General features: G+C 56.2%; 7 protein-coding genes across 7 annotated transcripts; 4 read left to right on the plus strand and 3 right to left on the minus strand.

Moving 5' to 3' along the window:
* Nucleotides 1-456: 456 nt before the first annotated feature.
* Nucleotides 457-2100, minus strand: COL26b_011012 (uncharacterized protein; the record flags this gene model as incomplete). The annotated part of the gene is made up of 2 exons (XM_053183694.1): nucleotides 457-1512; nucleotides 1561-2100. 2 exons carry the CDS (start codon nucleotides 2098-2100, stop codon nucleotides 457-459), a joined length of 1596 nt encoding a protein of 531 aa, XP_053032331.1.
* A 3435-nt stretch (nucleotides 2101-5535) lies between these two features.
* Nucleotides 5536-6164, plus strand: COL26b_011013 (uncharacterized protein; the record flags this gene model as incomplete). The annotated part of the gene is made up of 2 exons (XM_053183695.1): nucleotides 5536-5598; nucleotides 5718-6164. The coding sequence occupies 2 exons, from the start codon at nucleotides 5536-5538 to the stop codon at nucleotides 6162-6164; spliced, it is 510 nt and encodes a 169-aa protein (XP_053032332.1).
* Nucleotides 6165-6766: 602 nt separating this feature from the next.
* COL26b_011014 (uncharacterized protein) lies at nucleotides 6767-8787 on the minus strand (the record flags this gene model as incomplete). The annotated part of the gene is made up of 7 exons (XM_053183696.1): nucleotides 6767-6932; nucleotides 6988-7177; nucleotides 7239-7468; nucleotides 7524-7551; nucleotides 7609-7992; nucleotides 8129-8458; nucleotides 8568-8787. 7 exons carry the CDS (start codon nucleotides 8785-8787, stop codon nucleotides 6767-6769), a joined length of 1548 nt encoding a protein of 515 aa, XP_053032333.1.
* A 1679-nt stretch (nucleotides 8788-10466) lies between these two features.
* Nucleotides 10467-12765, plus strand: COL26b_011015 (uncharacterized protein; the record flags this gene model as incomplete). The annotated part of the gene is made up of 3 exons (XM_053183697.1): nucleotides 10467-10664; nucleotides 11048-11859; nucleotides 12027-12765. 3 exons carry the CDS (start codon nucleotides 10467-10469, stop codon nucleotides 12763-12765), a joined length of 1749 nt encoding a protein of 582 aa, XP_053032334.1.
* Nucleotides 12766-13771: 1006 nt separating this feature from the next.
* Nucleotides 13772-15475, plus strand: COL26b_011016 (uncharacterized protein; the record flags this gene model as incomplete). The annotated part of the gene is made up of 1 exon (XM_053183698.1): nucleotides 13772-15475. One exon carries the CDS (start codon nucleotides 13772-13774, stop codon nucleotides 15473-15475), a length of 1704 nt encoding a protein of 567 aa, XP_053032335.1.
* A 340-nt stretch (nucleotides 15476-15815) lies between these two features.
* Nucleotides 15816-16331, plus strand: COL26b_011017 (uncharacterized protein; the record flags this gene model as incomplete). The annotated part of the gene is made up of 1 exon (XM_053183699.1): nucleotides 15816-16331. The coding sequence occupies one exon, from the start codon at nucleotides 15816-15818 to the stop codon at nucleotides 16329-16331; it is 516 nt and encodes a 171-aa protein (XP_053032336.1).
* Nucleotides 16332-16408: 77 nt separating this feature from the next.
* Nucleotides 16409-17074, minus strand: COL26b_011018 (uncharacterized protein; the record flags this gene model as incomplete). Its single annotated transcript, XM_053183700.1, has 1 exon — nucleotides 16409-17074. The coding sequence occupies one exon, from the start codon at nucleotides 17072-17074 to the stop codon at nucleotides 16409-16411; it is 666 nt and encodes a 221-aa protein (XP_053032337.1).
* Between the last annotated feature and the right edge of the window lie 49 nt (nucleotides 17075-17123).

Genomic DNA, 17123 nt, shown 5'->3' on the forward strand with positions numbered 1-17123 from the left:
GGCATGTACGTTATTAAGCCTTGACTCGAAAGGTCCCCCCCCCTCCCCAAAGCATATCTCAACCACAGTCATTATCACAAATACGCCATTCTCGAATGTGACACCGCCGATCGATGTCAGTTATTGCTCGGAAAAGATCACGACTTTCTTAGCCGCTGCCCTGCAATACACGCATAATTCACAAACGATACGAGAACGTCATGCCATGAATTTCAATCGCACTTTGCTCTTTTTCGTTGCCAAAAAACGAACCTTTGGTCGACATGTCTTAAGCTTCAAACAAATTTCATATGCACAAGATGGTGATTACGGTTTAGGAACTGCCTCGTTCCCGAAAAGGTACCTGGCTTCAGTAGTAATTTATTCTACAAAATATGTGCATGTGACCTGATGGTCTACCGAATGAGAGAGACGCATACGATCGATTCACGACTGCTTTGAATGTCGTTCGATGCTTTACTCAACCGACTTCAAGCTGAATTCCTTTACGAGGACAGAACCGCCCAAAGACTTGGTTGCAAAGTTCTGCACCGCGAATCTGAAGGCCATGAAATATTGCCAGCGGTTGTGCAAATGCCAGCTGTCTCCGAGCTGAGTGAAAGTCTCCCCATCAGTGCTGTACGAGAACTGCGCAGCGTTGGTATTCTCCGCCACCCAAAAGGAGGGCGTAACATCAGCCGTAGTCCTCAACCAGATATCTCCAGCTCCAGTGGCAATCGTCGTCAGATCGATTTCTGCAGTGGCTACGACGGTGCCATTTGACGTAGTCTGCCATCCTGTACTCTCGGGAGCCAGGATGTCGTGAACGGCGAACAGCTTGAGAGAATCGCCTTCTTTCTGGAGACCAACGTAAGCCGACTCATCCCTCAAGATCGAGACGCCAGTGATATCCCCGTCCGCCATGTTGGCTAGGTTAAGACGGAATGTGCCACTGCTCTTGGGTCCCAGAATGCGGTGCGTGAGGGTGTTGCGAGCCGAGTACAGATCGTACGTAACCGTCGCCGTGTGTAGTGTGAGGCCGTCAGTTCCAAGCTCCCAAGCAGTGTTGTCAGGGTTGTGGTTCCACTCCCACTCTGGGTCAAGTCTAGATCCATCGAAGCTGTCCAGAACTTCTCCGACTGGGTTGACAGTCTTGTCTGTGGTCACAGGCAAGGGGTAAGTCTTTCCCCATCCTCCGGCCTCGTCAGTCACAATGTGAGGCCAGCCCTCTTCGTCCCATGAAAGCGGAGCCAGAACGGGAATGCGGCCAGTTGGGTAGGCGTCAATAAAGCCCATATAGAACCAGTCGCCTGCTGGGGTATCGATAATACCGCCCTGATGAGGTACCCCTGAGTCGGGGATTGGAGAGGCCATGCGTTCGAGAATGGTGTTGTTTGTGTACGGCCCCCAAGGATTGTCGGCCTTCAAAACATGCTGCTCGTCCCCGGGCTTCGTCACCCAAATGTAGTAGTTGCCATTGATGTGATAGAATCTGGATCCCTCCAAGTAGCGCGTGGCATCGGTCCATACTTCCTATGCATGGTTAATATCAAGCTCATCGAAGACAACGCCGCAACTCACCTCTTGTCGGACAGGTTGCAAGCCATCAGCAGACATCTGAGCGATGCTGATATTGTACTTTCCATATGCGATGTACATCGTATCGTCGTCGTCGACGAGAACTCCAAGATCGTAGAAGCACTCATCCAGCGGAGGGTGGCTCTGCCACTCGCCGGCGGGATCCGACGCAGTGAAGATGTACGTCTTGCTAAAGTCGATGCATCCATACCAGTAGAACAATCCGTTACTCTCGCGGTACTGCAGAGAGCTTGCCCAGATGCCACCAACGTACGCCCTTTCGGTGCTGTTCAGGTAGTACTTCTCGCCGAAAGTAAGCTCTGGTACGGAGTGTCCGATGAACTCCCAGTTGATGAGGTCGTAACTTTTCAAAACGGGTGCGCCGGGAGAGTAGTGCATTGTCGAGGCCGTGTAGTAGTAGGTGTCGCCGACGCGAATGACTTCGAGATCGGCGAGATCCTCATAGATCACGGGGTTGTCAAAAGTCTGAGCCACCGCCATGGTAGCGGCGAGGACGGTCGACGCCAGCTGAAGAAGCTTCATCGTGATTGTAGACTGAGATCAGCGCCTTGGAGCTTGCCCATCAATCATGCGAAACAAGTGAGACCATGTACGAAGCATTATATATGTCTTGATCAGATTGATATCAAACCATTTCCTGCCTCCATCGACGAGTTCCCGAGCGGTTCGCGATCCGTACACTCCACCACGCGACGCAACGTCATCCCACCGGTTCAAAGAAGTGTTACGCAGTTGCCAAGTCTTTCCACTTGCGCACAAATGATTGCCCTTCTAACTCCCGAACCTGGTTGCTGATCGAGTTGTGATTGGTGCGCAAGGCGTCGGTTGGGGTTGAGCTGGGGCGCTTAAGTGCGGAGGCGGGGGATGTTCCAATCTGAGGATCGTCTCCAGCTTCGTGCGGAGAAACAACGGGCCATGATCCTATGGTCCAAAACTGCTAGATGATGTCTTTCTAGCTGATCTCAATGTCGGATAGAAAAGAAATCTCCGGCCGCTGAGCCGCCATGAGATTATTCGCACGGATAGCGCGTATCGTCAAACAACAACGTCAGGTGTTCGCAGTTAAACTTGACGTGAATCTTGCGGGCAAACTCAACATTTCATCGTGTATTTCTCATAGGCAGGCATAGACTACCCAGGCCGAAGTCCAAGTCTCCATCATGGGACTTGAACTGAATCACGATTGCCAAAGTTCTATGGAAAGAAAATCTATCATGTGCCGAACCAGCAGTGAAGAAAGCATCGTGCCGCCAACAACCACAATACAATAAATGTTTCCATCGAAATACTTATAATGTTTTCTTTATATACAGTTCACATCGTACCTGGAGGGTATTGGCTCTTTACACAAGCTTAAAGGGAAGCGTTTTCTCTAAGTGAGTAATTAATACATGTGCAACGCAACGATGTTGAGTCTCTCCAGATCCATCCCCAAAATGAGTAGCGGTCAACAAACGCGTCGGGTATTAATTCCGATACCGGTTGCCGGTGATTGACATGTCAGCCATCCCCCTCCAAGCTCGATGACGAAGCGAGTCATACAAAATCAACGGCATCAATTATGCCGTCTTCCGGCTTGGACCCGCTGTCATAATGCCCCCGGATAAGGTACTTGCCACTAACCATCAACATTGAACTCCTGAAACTGGCAGTTGGCTACTCCCATGATGTCCTTGTCGTAGGCCTCAAGTTGCGAAGCGTTGTTACGCCTTCGCGTAAGGTTTCGGGACTTAGTAATGTTATACGGCAACATCATGTGGGAAGTTCATGCTAGATATCGCAATCCGCTCGCAATCGCGGTCCTGCAGACGAAAGAGGAACGCGAGCATCACCAGTCCTGGGAATCATCTCCGAAACATCCTATGGGACAAAAGTCAGCTATGCAGAGATATACACGCATCCCATGGCTACTGCCAAAGAGAATAGGGGCATATACTATGTGCTTAAACCGCGCGGCTTCGTCCGTTTCCGCGGAACTGTACTCAAGTCACAAACTGGCCTGTACGCTCTGTCTTGATGAAAAGGACCGGCCCCAACCCAATGGAGATGAAGCCCCTTCCCCTTGAGTGATCATGCTATTGGACTGTGGCTTTGTCCCAATCAGCTGACATCTCCAAGCATCAGCTTTCTCAACAGATATCTCCACTCCAGATCCAAGCTCCCAAAGCCGTTGAGCCAGATAGTATGGAACATTGCCGAATACGGACGGGCTTGCTCAAATATGGAAGATCTCCCGTTGAGTAATCCATGTGACTGAAGCTTGGCTCGCCGAAGACGCCGCACGCGTACCGTATGCCCTCAGAATAGATCAAAAAGTCTATGGTCCTCCTTACGCTTATTAACGGCGTAATGCCAAGTCTGGATGGCAAAAAGAAAACAGCCAGATGCCTGAATTCAGACTATGGAATAATATCTGACCAAGGCGACAGTTGCAGATGTTGGAAGTCAAGCCCGTTTTTGGTCCGTCCAAGTCCATCAGTCATCCCTTCAGGGCCAACACGAGGTTGCATTCTGGTAGACTCCTCCGTTGTATTGATGCAGTTCGGATGGATGTCCCGGTATTGGCGGGCACCGCCTCAGGGTCACTGTTTCTGGAAGGCTTCAAAATCGATCGGAAGTCCCGGGAGTCATTGGCAGCCCGAGTGGCTTGGTGCTGGGTGGGACTCTGGACCTTTCCCCAGCCCCACGCGGAGGTGCTTCACCAGCCCGAAACCGAACCGGGACTGCCCTGGGTTGACTCAAGACTTCTGAGAGTAACCATTGTCACTCTGTTGCTTCATCTCGCCAATGTCGAATATTGAATTGGCGGCCAAATTCTAGAAGCGGTGAAACGGCAACGATGTGCCTTCACCAAATTGAAATCATGAATGGAATTGTTTGACGTCTTCTGGTGAACAGCCTGATGATGAGTCGGGTTCAGCCCGATTGCAGTTGGAGATGAGACTGGAGCGTTCGGACGATGTGGTGGGGCTCAGGTTGATGAGGCTCAAACCTTGTTTGATTGCCCCGGCTATTAAGTCCCGTGATATTGGTGACATGTAAGTCGAGACCAACAAGAACCAACTTTTTGGATCAACTACGTCTAAGGTTGGCGGCTAAATCGACAACTCTACCGCGTGAGTTTTCGCAATGCGCTTTTGAACTTTGGTCCTCCGCTTCTCGTAGTAGACTTTTGAGTGACCCCGAGATGCTGCATCACCATCGACATGACCGTCAGCGTCAAATTGAAATGGCCAAGAAGAAACGCGTAAGGGGGTAACGGTTTCTGCTCAGTGAAAGGGGGTTTTAGAGTGCGAATAGATTGAGCTTCTAGAAACGTCGTCTCAACTCTCCAACAACACCGGACGATTCGACAAGGATATCCCCAGATTGACAGCCAACACGAGTCAAAAAAGGGGGCATAATCTCCAGAAATTAGAGTTTGGGCACCTCGCCCTGCTGGGAACATGATCATGCCCGAGACTGCCGATATCCCAGCGCCGTGGCTCGGGGACAGCTTCGCTCGGCTCGCCGTGATAGCGACAGCAAGCCGGGAACGCGGTTCCGTCGCATCTCTCGCCCTGCAGCCACGTTCCCCGCGGACAGGCCCTTGGGGTAAACCAGCGTCTGGAAATGGCTTCAACCCCTCTGAACTCAACCTCGCATAGCCCCCCCTGAGCCCCTTGCGACCCACAAACAACATTGACGGAGGCCATTCGAACTGGCAACTCCCGAATCTAGAATGCTAGCGTCAAAGCTGTTGGTTTCCTCCCCTTTCCCCCTTGGGACCGGGGCGGCAATCAGTTGTATAAGTAGATGAGAGATTGTCAGTGTTGAGCAGACTTTCCGAAGCATCATCAGCATCCAGCTCTTCGATCCAGTCTTTCGCTAAACCAGCTACACAATCGTTTCAACTTACCCAAATTCACTCGCTCTTCATTTAATCATCTTTTTTTGATACCATCCGAATCATTCAAAATGCAGACCTCTTACATCTTCACCACCCTCCTCGCCGCTGCCGGCCTCGTTGCCGCTCTTCCTGTAAGTACCTAAGACAACTCGACGCCATTTCCCCGGGATCAGCTCTTTGAGCTCTCTTCCACCACACATCTGCAAATAACACAAACACCCAAGACCATTCTTGCTAACAACCTACACAGCAGGCTACTCCCACCCAGGTCACCCCCACGGGCACCGCCTCCGCCACCGCTTCCGCCACCCCCACCTGCTCCCAGGGCCCCGTCGTTGACTACACCGTCGTCTCCGGCGACACCCTCACCATCATCTCCCAGAAGCTGAGCTCCGGCATCTGCGATATCGCCAAGCTCAACAGCCTCGAGAACCCCAACCTCATCCTCCTCGGCCAGGTCCTCAAGGTCCCCACCCACATCTGCAACCCCGACAACACCTCCTGCCTGTCCAAGCCCGGCACCGCCACCTGCGTCGAGGGCGGCGCCGCCACCTACACCATCCAGAAGGGCGACACCTTCTTCATCGTCGCCGGCGACCTCGGCCTCGACGTCAACGCCCTGCTCGCCGCCAACGAGGGTGTCGACCCCCTCCTCCTCCAGGAGGGCCAGGTCATCAACATCCCCGTCTGCAAATAAGCGGGTCGTTGCGGTTGATGACATCTTCCGGCGGCTTGGTCTGGTGACCCGGTTGTCGGCATCAGTGCGGAATAGCGTACTTGGGATTTCCTAGTGTATGGGTCTGGTTTTGTAGAGTCACATAGATGGTAGCTCACTGCTGAAAATTGAACTGGATATAATCGTTTTGCCTTCTCATTCATTACAGTGCCGGGTTGTGGTCATGTCGTACTGCCCTGAAGCTTGAAATGCATTCAACCAGTAGACTTTACTCGGCTTTTTGCACTAGATTATCGATTAAGGTGCTACCAGGTAGTGAAACCCGAAGGTTTGGTGCAAGAGACAGGGCCGTAATAATGCTTTTCTATGCCTTGGTTTAGGGGGCTATTTCCTAAGTTTCTGTCAGCTTCTTCAACACCTTGTCGTTCGTTGCTAGGAAAGTTGCCAAAATAGTCAAGCGTAACCATGGAACATAATGAGGCCACAACTTCTGCTTATGCGTACTAAGCGGCACTGCTATTGGTATCATTCAAGACAACTATTCCTCCCGTTTCGTTTAGTCAAAGACCAAACTTGACTCCTTAACTCCTATTCGACTTCTTCATAACCTCTTTTCCCTTTTCTCACGCCGACTCTCTCTTCTCGACCTTCTCAGCCTGCGCTTGCGCTTCATGCCTCGCCAACCCAGCGGCGGAGTCCTTGCCGTCAAAAAGCACCGCAATCTCCTCCAGCGTGGGCCCTCTGGTCTCCACAAAGAAGAAGTAGATGACCAAGACCTCAATCACCAAGCTGGGGGCCTTGATTAGCAAAGTGTCACAGACACAACATCGGGTACGACACTTACATTGCAATGTAAACAAAGTAGAAACGCCATTCCAACTGCTCAATTCCGAGCGGGTTGACCCATTGGTTAAAGACACCGCTCAGCGCCGTGAAGCAGAAGCACAGCGTGAGACCCTTGGCGCGGATGTTGTAGGGGAGAATCTCGACGGTGTAAGAGACTGTCAAACCAGGCCAGGCAGCGCCAGCGACACCTGAGAGGAAGTTTTGTCAGTCAGAGACACTTACATCATAGCACTCGGATTTATTACGTACCGTAAAATACGAATATCATCGCTACCACAGCGATGCCAGCCGAAGACGACTCTGTCTGAGCGTAGACTGCGCTACACGCCGTCCAGACAGAGAATGAAAGCAGCATGCCAATGCCGGCGAAGAGGAACAGAACGCGGCGTCCGATCCGGTCGACGAAAAATGCGGCGGTGAGCGATACAAGCCAGGACCAGATGGTGAGGCCGCCGTTGATGTACGACTGTGTAATCGAGCTGTCGAAGAACCGTGTCAGCATGTTTTGTCAGTCTTGCTAAAGGTGCAACTCACTCCTTGATACCAATAGTATTCAGAATGACTGCCTCAGACGTCAGTTACCGACCACACTACCACGTGATACTTGATAAATACTGACCACTCAAATAATACGAAACCAGGCCGTTTCCAGAACACTGCGAGAAGATAGCCGTCGCAATGATCAAAGCGCACCGCTTGCGGTTACCCGGCGTGCGCACCAGCTCCATCCACCCGCTGTTCGCCGCCGCCTCCCTCTCCAACTTGAGGGTGCTCGAGATCTCGGCAAACTCCCAGTGCGCGAACGCGTCGGTCTCGTCGCCGTTGCCGTGGTACTTGATGAGCACCCGCTTCGCCTGCTCTTCCTTGCCCTTGCTGATGAGCCAGCGCGGACTCTCGGGCAGGAACCACACAGCGAGGAGCTGAATCCCGGGCATCATGCACTGGAGGCCGGTGGGCAGGCGCCATTGGATGTCGCCGTGTTGCTGGGTGAGTGTGCCGAAGCCTGGTGAGGCTGTTAGGGAGTGCGCAAAGGGGGTATTGGTGTGGGTGACTTACAAGTCCAGGCTGCGATGATCGAACCGAGGTCTGATTACAAACTGTCAGCAACGCATTCTCCCTCCTAGATGGGACTTTCTTACACCAGAGCGTGTTGTAGAGAGTCGTGACCTTGCCGCGGTGTCTCGGATGCGCGACCTCGGTGATGAGCAGCGGGCACGTGCCGTTGGAGATGTTGGAGCCCGCGCCCATGATGAAGCGGCCGATGAGGTACATTGCGTCTCTGCCCGCGCCCTCTTTGGGGAAGGCCTGCAGGAGAGCGCCGGCGACGACAAGCACACATCCGATGGCGGTTCCAGTCTTTCGGCCGAGGCCGTCGGCGATATACGGGGCGAAGAGGAGGACGAAGAGGCCGCCGAAGCCGGGCATGGCGCCAAAGATGCCGAGACGGCTTCCGGTCGGGTGGTCAAAGTCTGAGTGAGACGGTGTTAGCTTGTTGTCGCGATGTCAATTTCAACTAGACATTGCGATACGAAGGGCCCTCTCGAGCAAGGTATGATGGAGAAACAAGACAGCACTTACAAGACTGCCATGACTGCATGGTCTGAAGCCCGTTCAGTAAGCTTCCATCGTAGCCTAGTGTCGTCGATCCCAGGAAGAGGAAGACCATCATGAAGTACAGCTTCCTGAGTTCATGTTGCTTGTACCACGGCAGAGGCGATCCCTCGGGGGCGTCAAGGCGCGGTTCCTGCGTGATGTCGACATGGTCTACACCATTGCTCTCTGACTGCTTCAGCTCCATGGCGTATGGGAGATTGTAAGAACCGAGCTGTGTGAGTGAGAAGATGGAGTTGTTGTCGCCGAACTAGACTGGGGTTGCCGCGTGTCTCCCCGTTTCCATCCTCCTGGGAAGTCGAGAGATCTCCGAGTGTACTTATAGCAAATTCCGACTTCCGGGCTACAGCAGCAAGCAGCATGGCATCTCGATATTGCACGCCGCCTTATGCCGAATCTGGCTCGAATGGACCTGCCAACTAATTGCCTGGTGTCCTCTTCGAGCCAAGGGCAGAACAACAGGCCACCCGACAAAGAGCCGAGGGTCGTTTACCCCCGATGACGGGTTCCAAGACAACAGACCACGCACGTCCAATGGCAGGACGTTGGGACGACGGCGTCACCAAGCGGCGCTTCGTTTCTCCAAGGGGGGGTATTACGGGGAGGGGCGGTTGTCAAGGCCAGTTGCAATCACGAGACTAGATCGTCATTGGAGCGAGTACAGACGAAGGGTGCCCCGTGGGGGTGGGAACAGTTTCTCGCGAAGGGGTAAGGCGGACGGGAAAGGGGACCCAATATTAGACTCCACATCTTGCAGCTTGCCCTGGGGTAAAAAGGCTCAGCTTCTTTGCTCATTGGAATCGCACGGGAACAGGTGGTGAGAGAGAGGGCCCTGACACCGGGTTACGGATGTCGGTTTTTGCGTGTGGTGATGGCGTGGTCGAATTGGCTAGTTAGGGGTGCCGCCAACATAACCCAGCTGCGCGGAATGGATTGTCTGGGGGAGCGGCGACGCAGAATACGACGACGACTTGCTGCACTATTACTAAAATCTACTCTGTACACAGAAACACCAAGCCGAGTTGCGAGAGTAATGATAGAGTTTGGTGTACACTCTGCAACTCAAAGTCTGCTGCATCGACTGCAGCTATGCGCGTTACGGTCTGGACCATGACTCGATTTGTGACGCCCCAGTGCGGGGACATCCCCTGGTCGCTTTAGTCTTCCGAGAGCCTCTTTACTCCGTCTGGCAGCCCACGTTCTACGGGGGGATGGGAGTTACTCCGACGTATATGCGAGGCGAGAGGGGTGGAAGGTTTTCGCTAGGGGGGGAAAACAAGGAGCATTTGAAAACGAACACTGAAGAGCCGTTCTGCATGCTCTGGATGGCCCGACAATTCTCCTCGGATGTCTCGAGACACCACTCGCAAGTCCCCAACTGCCGCAGCTGTGCCTTGTCCGTTCTCTCCAACCCGCCAATCTTTTCCCCAGCCTGTCTCGTCTTTCGCCACGCCCAAAGGGAAAATCCGACCGCACACCAGCCGACCGGGACCAAATCAATCACCAGGACCCATGCGGGCCACGTTTTGACGGACTGGATCCATCTCAAGCTTCTGCTTCGGCCTACCAGCTTCGAGAACCCTTTCTGAAGCTGTCTCTCTCCACAAGTTCGCCAATTGGGAGGGGGCGGGCCGTTTCCACCACGAGTTGTTCGGGTGAAGGTTGCAGGTTGTGTAGGTTCATGTTACCGTGAGTTGTGCAGCGGCGGTTGATTGCCGTCTACTGTCACTGTAGCACGACGCACGGCAGGGCGGTGTTCCTGTTTCTGTCTGCCCGGCTATCCATATTGCGCCTCCTCGGCATTAGATCTGGTTTTGGGTTGGGCTGGTCTCCTCCGGGAGCGGCTGACTGCTTTGACTACATACCATGGACATGGAGATCGACCGAGCAGTACAACATCAGCAGCAGCAGCAACCACCACCGCCACCACCGCAACCACCGGACGGAAACGGGTCTCGCTCTCCACTTTCGACATCCCCGGCGTCGCCCGCCAGCGGCAGGCCGAGGACCAAGATCATCAGGAACCAGAATGCCTGCGACGCATGCCGGGCCCGCAAAGTCAGGGTGAGATGATTTTCCCAAGGAGTCTTTTTCGTTCCTTTTTCTGCCCAGTAATCGTCTGTCATGTTTTCATTAACCATACAGTGTATGTCACTTAACATGTCGTAAACAACATCAGCATACTGGCCGGCTCAACTGACTGACTGATTGATCGGCAGTGTCTGTACGGAGCGGGCGAGACCCGGTGCCAAGGCTGCTCGTTCCTCGACATCCACTGCACACATGACCGGCCGCGGCGGAGGAGAGGGCCGCCGAACAAGTTCCGTCCAACCTAACCCACCCCCGGTCTGCAGCACACACATCCGATGTCGTTGTTGCACACCACCCCTGACCACTTACACTGACCAATATCAAACAGACATGTACAGCAGCAACATCAACTCCAGACTCATCAGCAGCAGCAACAGGCTTTACCCGGGCCATCTAATCAACAAAGCCCCTCGGCATCGGAGATCACCTCTCCGGACCTCAACCTCGCCTACCAGACCTCGCCCGCCTCCTCATCCGCCCACACGCACACCACCCCGCGCTCCCACTCACACATATCCGCCTCCGCCGTCGCAGCAGCAGCAGCAACAATAACAGCAGCAGCAGCAACATCCTCCTCAGCCTCGTCCGTCCCCGACCTGCGCGCCCTCATCGGCGCCCCGAGCCCCAACACGGGGCCGGGACCGGGCCACGGCACCACCGCCACCTCCAACTACCTCGCCCTCTTCGCGCCCGAGGCCCTCGTCCACCGCATCCTGCACGACTGGTTCGAAAAGGTGCATTCCCTCGCGCCCGTGCTGCACCGGCGGCGCTTCATGCACCGCCTCAAGGCCGGCGAGGCCGCCTCCGACCGCACCTTCTGCGCGCTCGTCGTCAGCGTCTGCGCCGCGACCGTCGCCACCCTCCGCCGCGCCGACTACCACCCCGTCACCGTCGAGGGCTGCCTTGACTTCATCGAGGACCACCACCTGCTCGACCACGGCATCCGCAAGCCCGCCTATTCGCTCGACTGGTGCATCGCCATGTACAACATCGGCACCTCGGCGAGCTCCATGAACGAGAACGGGCTGGGGGACATGGGCTCGTTCCACGGCATGTCCGAGGCTGCGGCGGGGGCGAGGTTCCTCGCGTATTACCGCATGGCTGACTTGGATATGTCCGAGCAGCAGCTGCTGAAGCGGCTCTTCTGGCTGATCTTTGCGGCGTATTGGTACGTAGCATCCCCATCCCCCCACCCCGTCACTCTGTATGCAACCTTGGGATCAACATCCATGCATGATGGAGGGTGTTCTTCAACATGGGATGACGACACCACCACCGGTTGACCTTTTCCACGCCATACTCATTCTAACACTATTCCCCGTTTCCCCAATACAGCAGCGCAGACATCTTCGGCCGCCTCTCCGTCTCCATAGTCTCCCACCAAGAAAACCGCGCCCACCTCCGCCCCCTCCCCCTCTCCGACTCCCAGCTCGACACCGGCCCGCAGCTCTCCCCCGCCGACGGCCTGGCCCCCTGGCACGGCGACACCACCTCCTACGTCCCAGGTCTCAACCACCTCAGCGACCTCTTCCTCATCTGGCACGAGGCCCAGACCGCCCCCGTCAGCGTCTACGGCACCCAGGAAGACGCCCTCAAGCACTACCTCGCGCGCATCCAGACCATCATCGACAGCTTCCCGCCCGAGCTGCGCTGGCGCGGCGGGCTCTCGCGCCCGGGGCACATCACCGAGGGCCACGACACGCAGATCGCCAACCTCTTCATCACGAGCCTCAACATCCGCTCGAACCTGCTGCAGAAGTTCGGCAGCACGGTGAAGACGCGCGCCGCGGAGCACCAGCGCATCGTGGACGACCTGCTCGAGATCCTGTATCACATGCCGCAGCACGTGCTGGAGCAGAACGGGAACAGTCTGATCCCGAAGCTGCGCGACTGCGGGGCGGCGTACATGGAGCAGATGAACATTGGGGATGGCGGTGATGGTGGTGGAGGCCCCGAGACGTTGGTGAGCGAGAGCGCGCGGCTCAAATTGGAGAAGCTGTTGAGGAAGCTGGATGATATCGATTGCTGGCCGGGACTCCCCGGGGTGGAGAGCCCGCAGAGCAATAGACAATAGCCCCAAAGGAGTAAAATAAGATGAAAAAACATACAAAGAGAATAAGACGCTACATGATATTACCGGGAAGGTGGGAAGAGACGGCCAAAGACACAGCAAGTGGTGCAAGGAGTGGTGCATGGACCGCCCGATGTTCCCCGCTGCAATGGAACAGACTCCACGCATCCACCAGCGGAGACTTTTTTGTTTTTGGCAATGTGGGTTATGAGGAGAGACAAACAAAGCCTCAGACATGGGGGGAGTAAATGCGAAGTATTTCCGGACTTTTGCAGCATTCAGTCCATCATGCAACTCCAGCAAAGAGTCACGCGGCGTGATGGAACTTCAGACATAATTCCGTCAATATGTCAATTACTGGATTGCGGGGAAACAAGCATTCATTCCATGCATCAACATTAAGTCCGGCTCTTGTTCCTTGAAACTAAACATCCAAAGACTTTGAATAGATGCGAAGTATTTCCGAAAGCTCTTCAACCCCCCATCTAGTCTAAGCATCTCCCCCTCGGCCCGTCTCCGGTGGCGCCACACCACCACCCTCCAACCACCAGGTGATCTACAATCATGTTCCCGCTTCACTGAATCTGTGGAGCTGGGGTTCATTCCGAACGCCGCCAGCGAGGACGAATGACGGATCTCGTTGGAGCGGCAGGCCGCAGGAGCTGGCGCCGTCGGGTTTTCCTCACGTAGAGCGGATCCGAAAAGGAGGGTCTCCCGGCGGTGGTGTCACGCTGCTGCTGGTGCGGCTCCGATAAGCCCAAGCTGGCCTGACTGACATAGGTGGATGACGGAGCTTACTTGCATTTACATCCTCGGGATAATGTTGACTCGAGATATCAGACACCATTACTTCAACCTCTCTCAACCTCACGATTGTTTCTGAGAGTCCATCCTTCTCCTCTCTACCCATTCACTCTCTCTCACTCCTCGCCACATCTCTTCCCCTCGTTTCTTCCCCCTCCTCGTCACACCTATAGACACATCAAACACAACACCAAGCTCGCCCATCATGACGGCCCTCGACGCCTCCAAACCACCCCACCTCCACCGCTTCCCCAACGGCAACACCCAGCTCATCCTCCACGGCAAGCCCTTCCTCATGCTCGCCGGCGAGCTGCACAACTCCTCCCTCTCCTCCGCCCGCTTCATGTCCTCCGTCTGGGGCCCCATGAAGCACAACCACATCAACACCCTCCTCGGCGCCGTCACCTGGGAAGACATCGAGCCCACAGAGGGCGCCTTCTCCTTCGCCGAGCTCGACGCCGTCCTCGCCGGCGCCCGCGAACACAACATGCACCTCGTCCTCCTCTGGTTCGGCACCTACAAGAACGGCATCTCCACCTACGCCCCCGGCTGGGTCAAGCGCGACACAAAGCGCTTCCCCCGCGTCCAGGTCCTCGAGGCCGGCGGCCGCAAGCGCACCGTCGAGATGGTCTCCCCGCTCAGCACCGCCGCCTGTGAGGCCGACTCGCGCGCCTTCGCCGCCCTCATGCGCCACCTGAAGGAGGTCGACGGCGAACACAACACCGTGCTCATGGTCCAGGTCGAGAACGAGACAGGCCTCCTCGGTGACTCCCGCGACCGCTCCCGCCGAGCCAACGAAGCCTTCACCCAACCCGTCCCCGAACCCCTCCTGCAGCACTTCCACTCCCACGCAGACACCCTCCACCCCAAGTTCAAAGCCCGCTTCGCCACCCCGCCGCCCTCCGGCACACACTCCTGGACCTCCATCTTCGGCCCCGGCACCGCCGCCGACGAGGCCTTCATGGCCTACCACATCTCCTCCTACGTCGGCCGCGTCGCCGCCGCCGGCAAGCGCGAGTACGACATACCGCTGTACACAAACACCTGGCTCAACTTCGACGACGCCTCCGACCTCGACCTGCGCGGCGTCCCCATCGTCGTCGGCGGCGGCGCCGACCCGGGCGTCTACCCCTCCGGCGGGCCCTGCCCGCACGTCCTCGACATCTGGCGCTTCAACACCATCTTCACCGCCCAAAAGGCCCTCGACTTCCTCGCGCCGGACCTCTACTTCCACAACTACGAGACCGTCTGCAGGGACTACACCGCCCATGCAGGCAACCCGCTCTTCATCCCCGAGCAGCGCCGCGACGAGAACGGCGCCCGGAGAGTGTGGCTTTCCTACGGCACCTACGGCGCCCTCGGCGCCTCGCCCTTCGGCATCGACACCGGCGCTGAGACGGTGGGACGGGAGTACAAGCTTCTCTCCCAAATCACGCCGTACCTCCTCGCCGCCGCGCCGGAAGACCGCATGGGATTCTTCTTCGACGAGGAGGCGGACCCCGCCGGCAAGGGCGAGCGGTGGAGCAAGGTCTTTGGCGACATCGAAGTCATCATCGAGCGCGCGTTCGTGTTTGGGAAGGCTGGTCCTGGCGGCGGTATGATCATCCACCTCGGCGACGCCAAGTTTCTGGCCGTGGGCCGCGGGTTCAATGTGAGCTTCAAGAGCGTGCGCAAGGAGGCGACCTTCACGGGAATCCTGGCGGCCGCGGAGAAGGAGGTCGCGGAGGACGGAACGCTGCGCACGCTGAGGGTGTTCAACGGCGACGAGACGCGCAGCGGAGAGTTCCTGATCATGCCGAACGATGATCCGGACTATGGCGGCTTCCCGATTGCGGTTACGATCCCTGCGAAGACGTGTATTGCTGAAGTGGAGGCGTATTGGGTTGCGGAGGACGAGGAGGATCGATGAACGATAAAGGTTTGCAAAGGATAGAATGACGGTTTAGATGGGTTGATACCTACGGCCAGGATTGGCTACGGCCGGTATAGAATGCATATAGGAATATTACGACATGATAATGACCGATTTGATGCTTCTGGCATGTTGTGGCGGTGGTGGCGGTCCCGTGATCCCGGCCGCCCGCCGAAGGGCGCCGTTGACGATTCTGACGTCGGACGCCACTCCTCCTACATAAAACCAATAAGAGCGATATTTTTTGCTCTCCCACCTCTCCTTACCCTCAATACTGCGCGAAGATCTCACCTGAAACCATTCATCGCGCCAGTTCCAATCAACCATATCCTTCAACATGACAGACGAATCAAACCTCGGCCCCAGGCCAAAAACCCTCACCGGAGGCTGCCTCTGCGCCAAGCTCCGCTACACCGTCACCCTCCCCGGCTCCCACGACTTCGTCAAGAACGCAATGACGTGCCAGTGTACCCAGTGCCGCCGCCAGTCCGGCGCGCTCTTCACCGCCTTCCACCGCGTGCCGGACTTCCGTTGGACGTCCGACACCACCGCCAGCCTGGCCGAGTACGGCGCCTCGGCGGCCGCCAAGCGCGGCTTCTGCAGGGATTGCGGCTCGTGGCTCTATTACCGCGGCCAGGACGGGTACAGCATCTGCTTGGGGACTGTCGACCCGGAGATCCTGTTTGGGGAGAATGGGGGCGAGGCATATGGACGGGCGCTGGCGAACGGGTTTGGGTTTCATGAATGGTGCGAGAACGAGATTGAGGGCGTGACGAGCGATATACCGATGTTGAATCGCGGGCAGAGACACCAGGGGATGTTTCCGGTAGAAGATGTAAAGGCGAAGCTGTAGGTGGCTGGCAGATGATACAACATTGTGATGAAATCGAGATATTATAATCATAGCCGAGTGCATGATAACTTGGACCATCACAACCCGCGCAGCCACTTGGAGTTCAATCCCGTCTTCTTGCTCCTGTCTCCCTCTTCACGGGAGTACCCCTCGGGCCTGATGTCTTCTCCCCGCTCATTCGCCAAGTTCCATTTCTTGTACGCCGTCGCCACGAGTTCTCCAACCTCCTCCCTCGTCTCTCCAATGACACCCAGCATTAATAATGCTTCAGTCTCCTCAATCCAGTCCTGCAAGCGCCGGAACTCAACTTCGTCGCGACGCAGCTTCTCCGGCAACCCACGGCTCTTCATAAGGGTCAACACACCAGCGACTGCCGTGTTGATCGCGCCCAGAACAGTGATGCTCTTCCTGTGCGTGCCCGCGGAGGGGCCCATGGCGGCCACCACGGCACCGATGATCAGCTGGGCGGCATGGCAGGTGTACAGTACGACGGTGGCGATGATGCGGTAGATGCGGACGCGGCGGTGGGCGGCAATGGTGGACGCGTAGATGCCGAGGGCGGAAATGCGGCCGGACTCGAGATCGCAATCGTCTTGGGGTTGGAGGTGGACGTTGATGCCCACTGCGCGACGGAAGAGGACGAGGTTGGACGGGTCGGAGGAGCTGGAAGGGCTGGATTGGTGGGACCCGGCATCGTCGCGGGGCAGAAGCGGGGAGGCTTCATCGTTGAGCGGTTTCGACATGGCTTCAGGCGTTATCAATGGGATATTGGGTGTCGGAGTCGAGAGTGAA

This window comes from Colletotrichum chrysophilum, assembly GCF_026319265.1.
Source record: "Colletotrichum chrysophilum strain AFK26 chromosome Unknown scaffold_127, whole genome shotgun sequence".
Classification (NCBI taxonomy): Eukaryota; Fungi; Ascomycota; class Sordariomycetes; order Glomerellales; family Glomerellaceae; genus Colletotrichum; species Colletotrichum chrysophilum.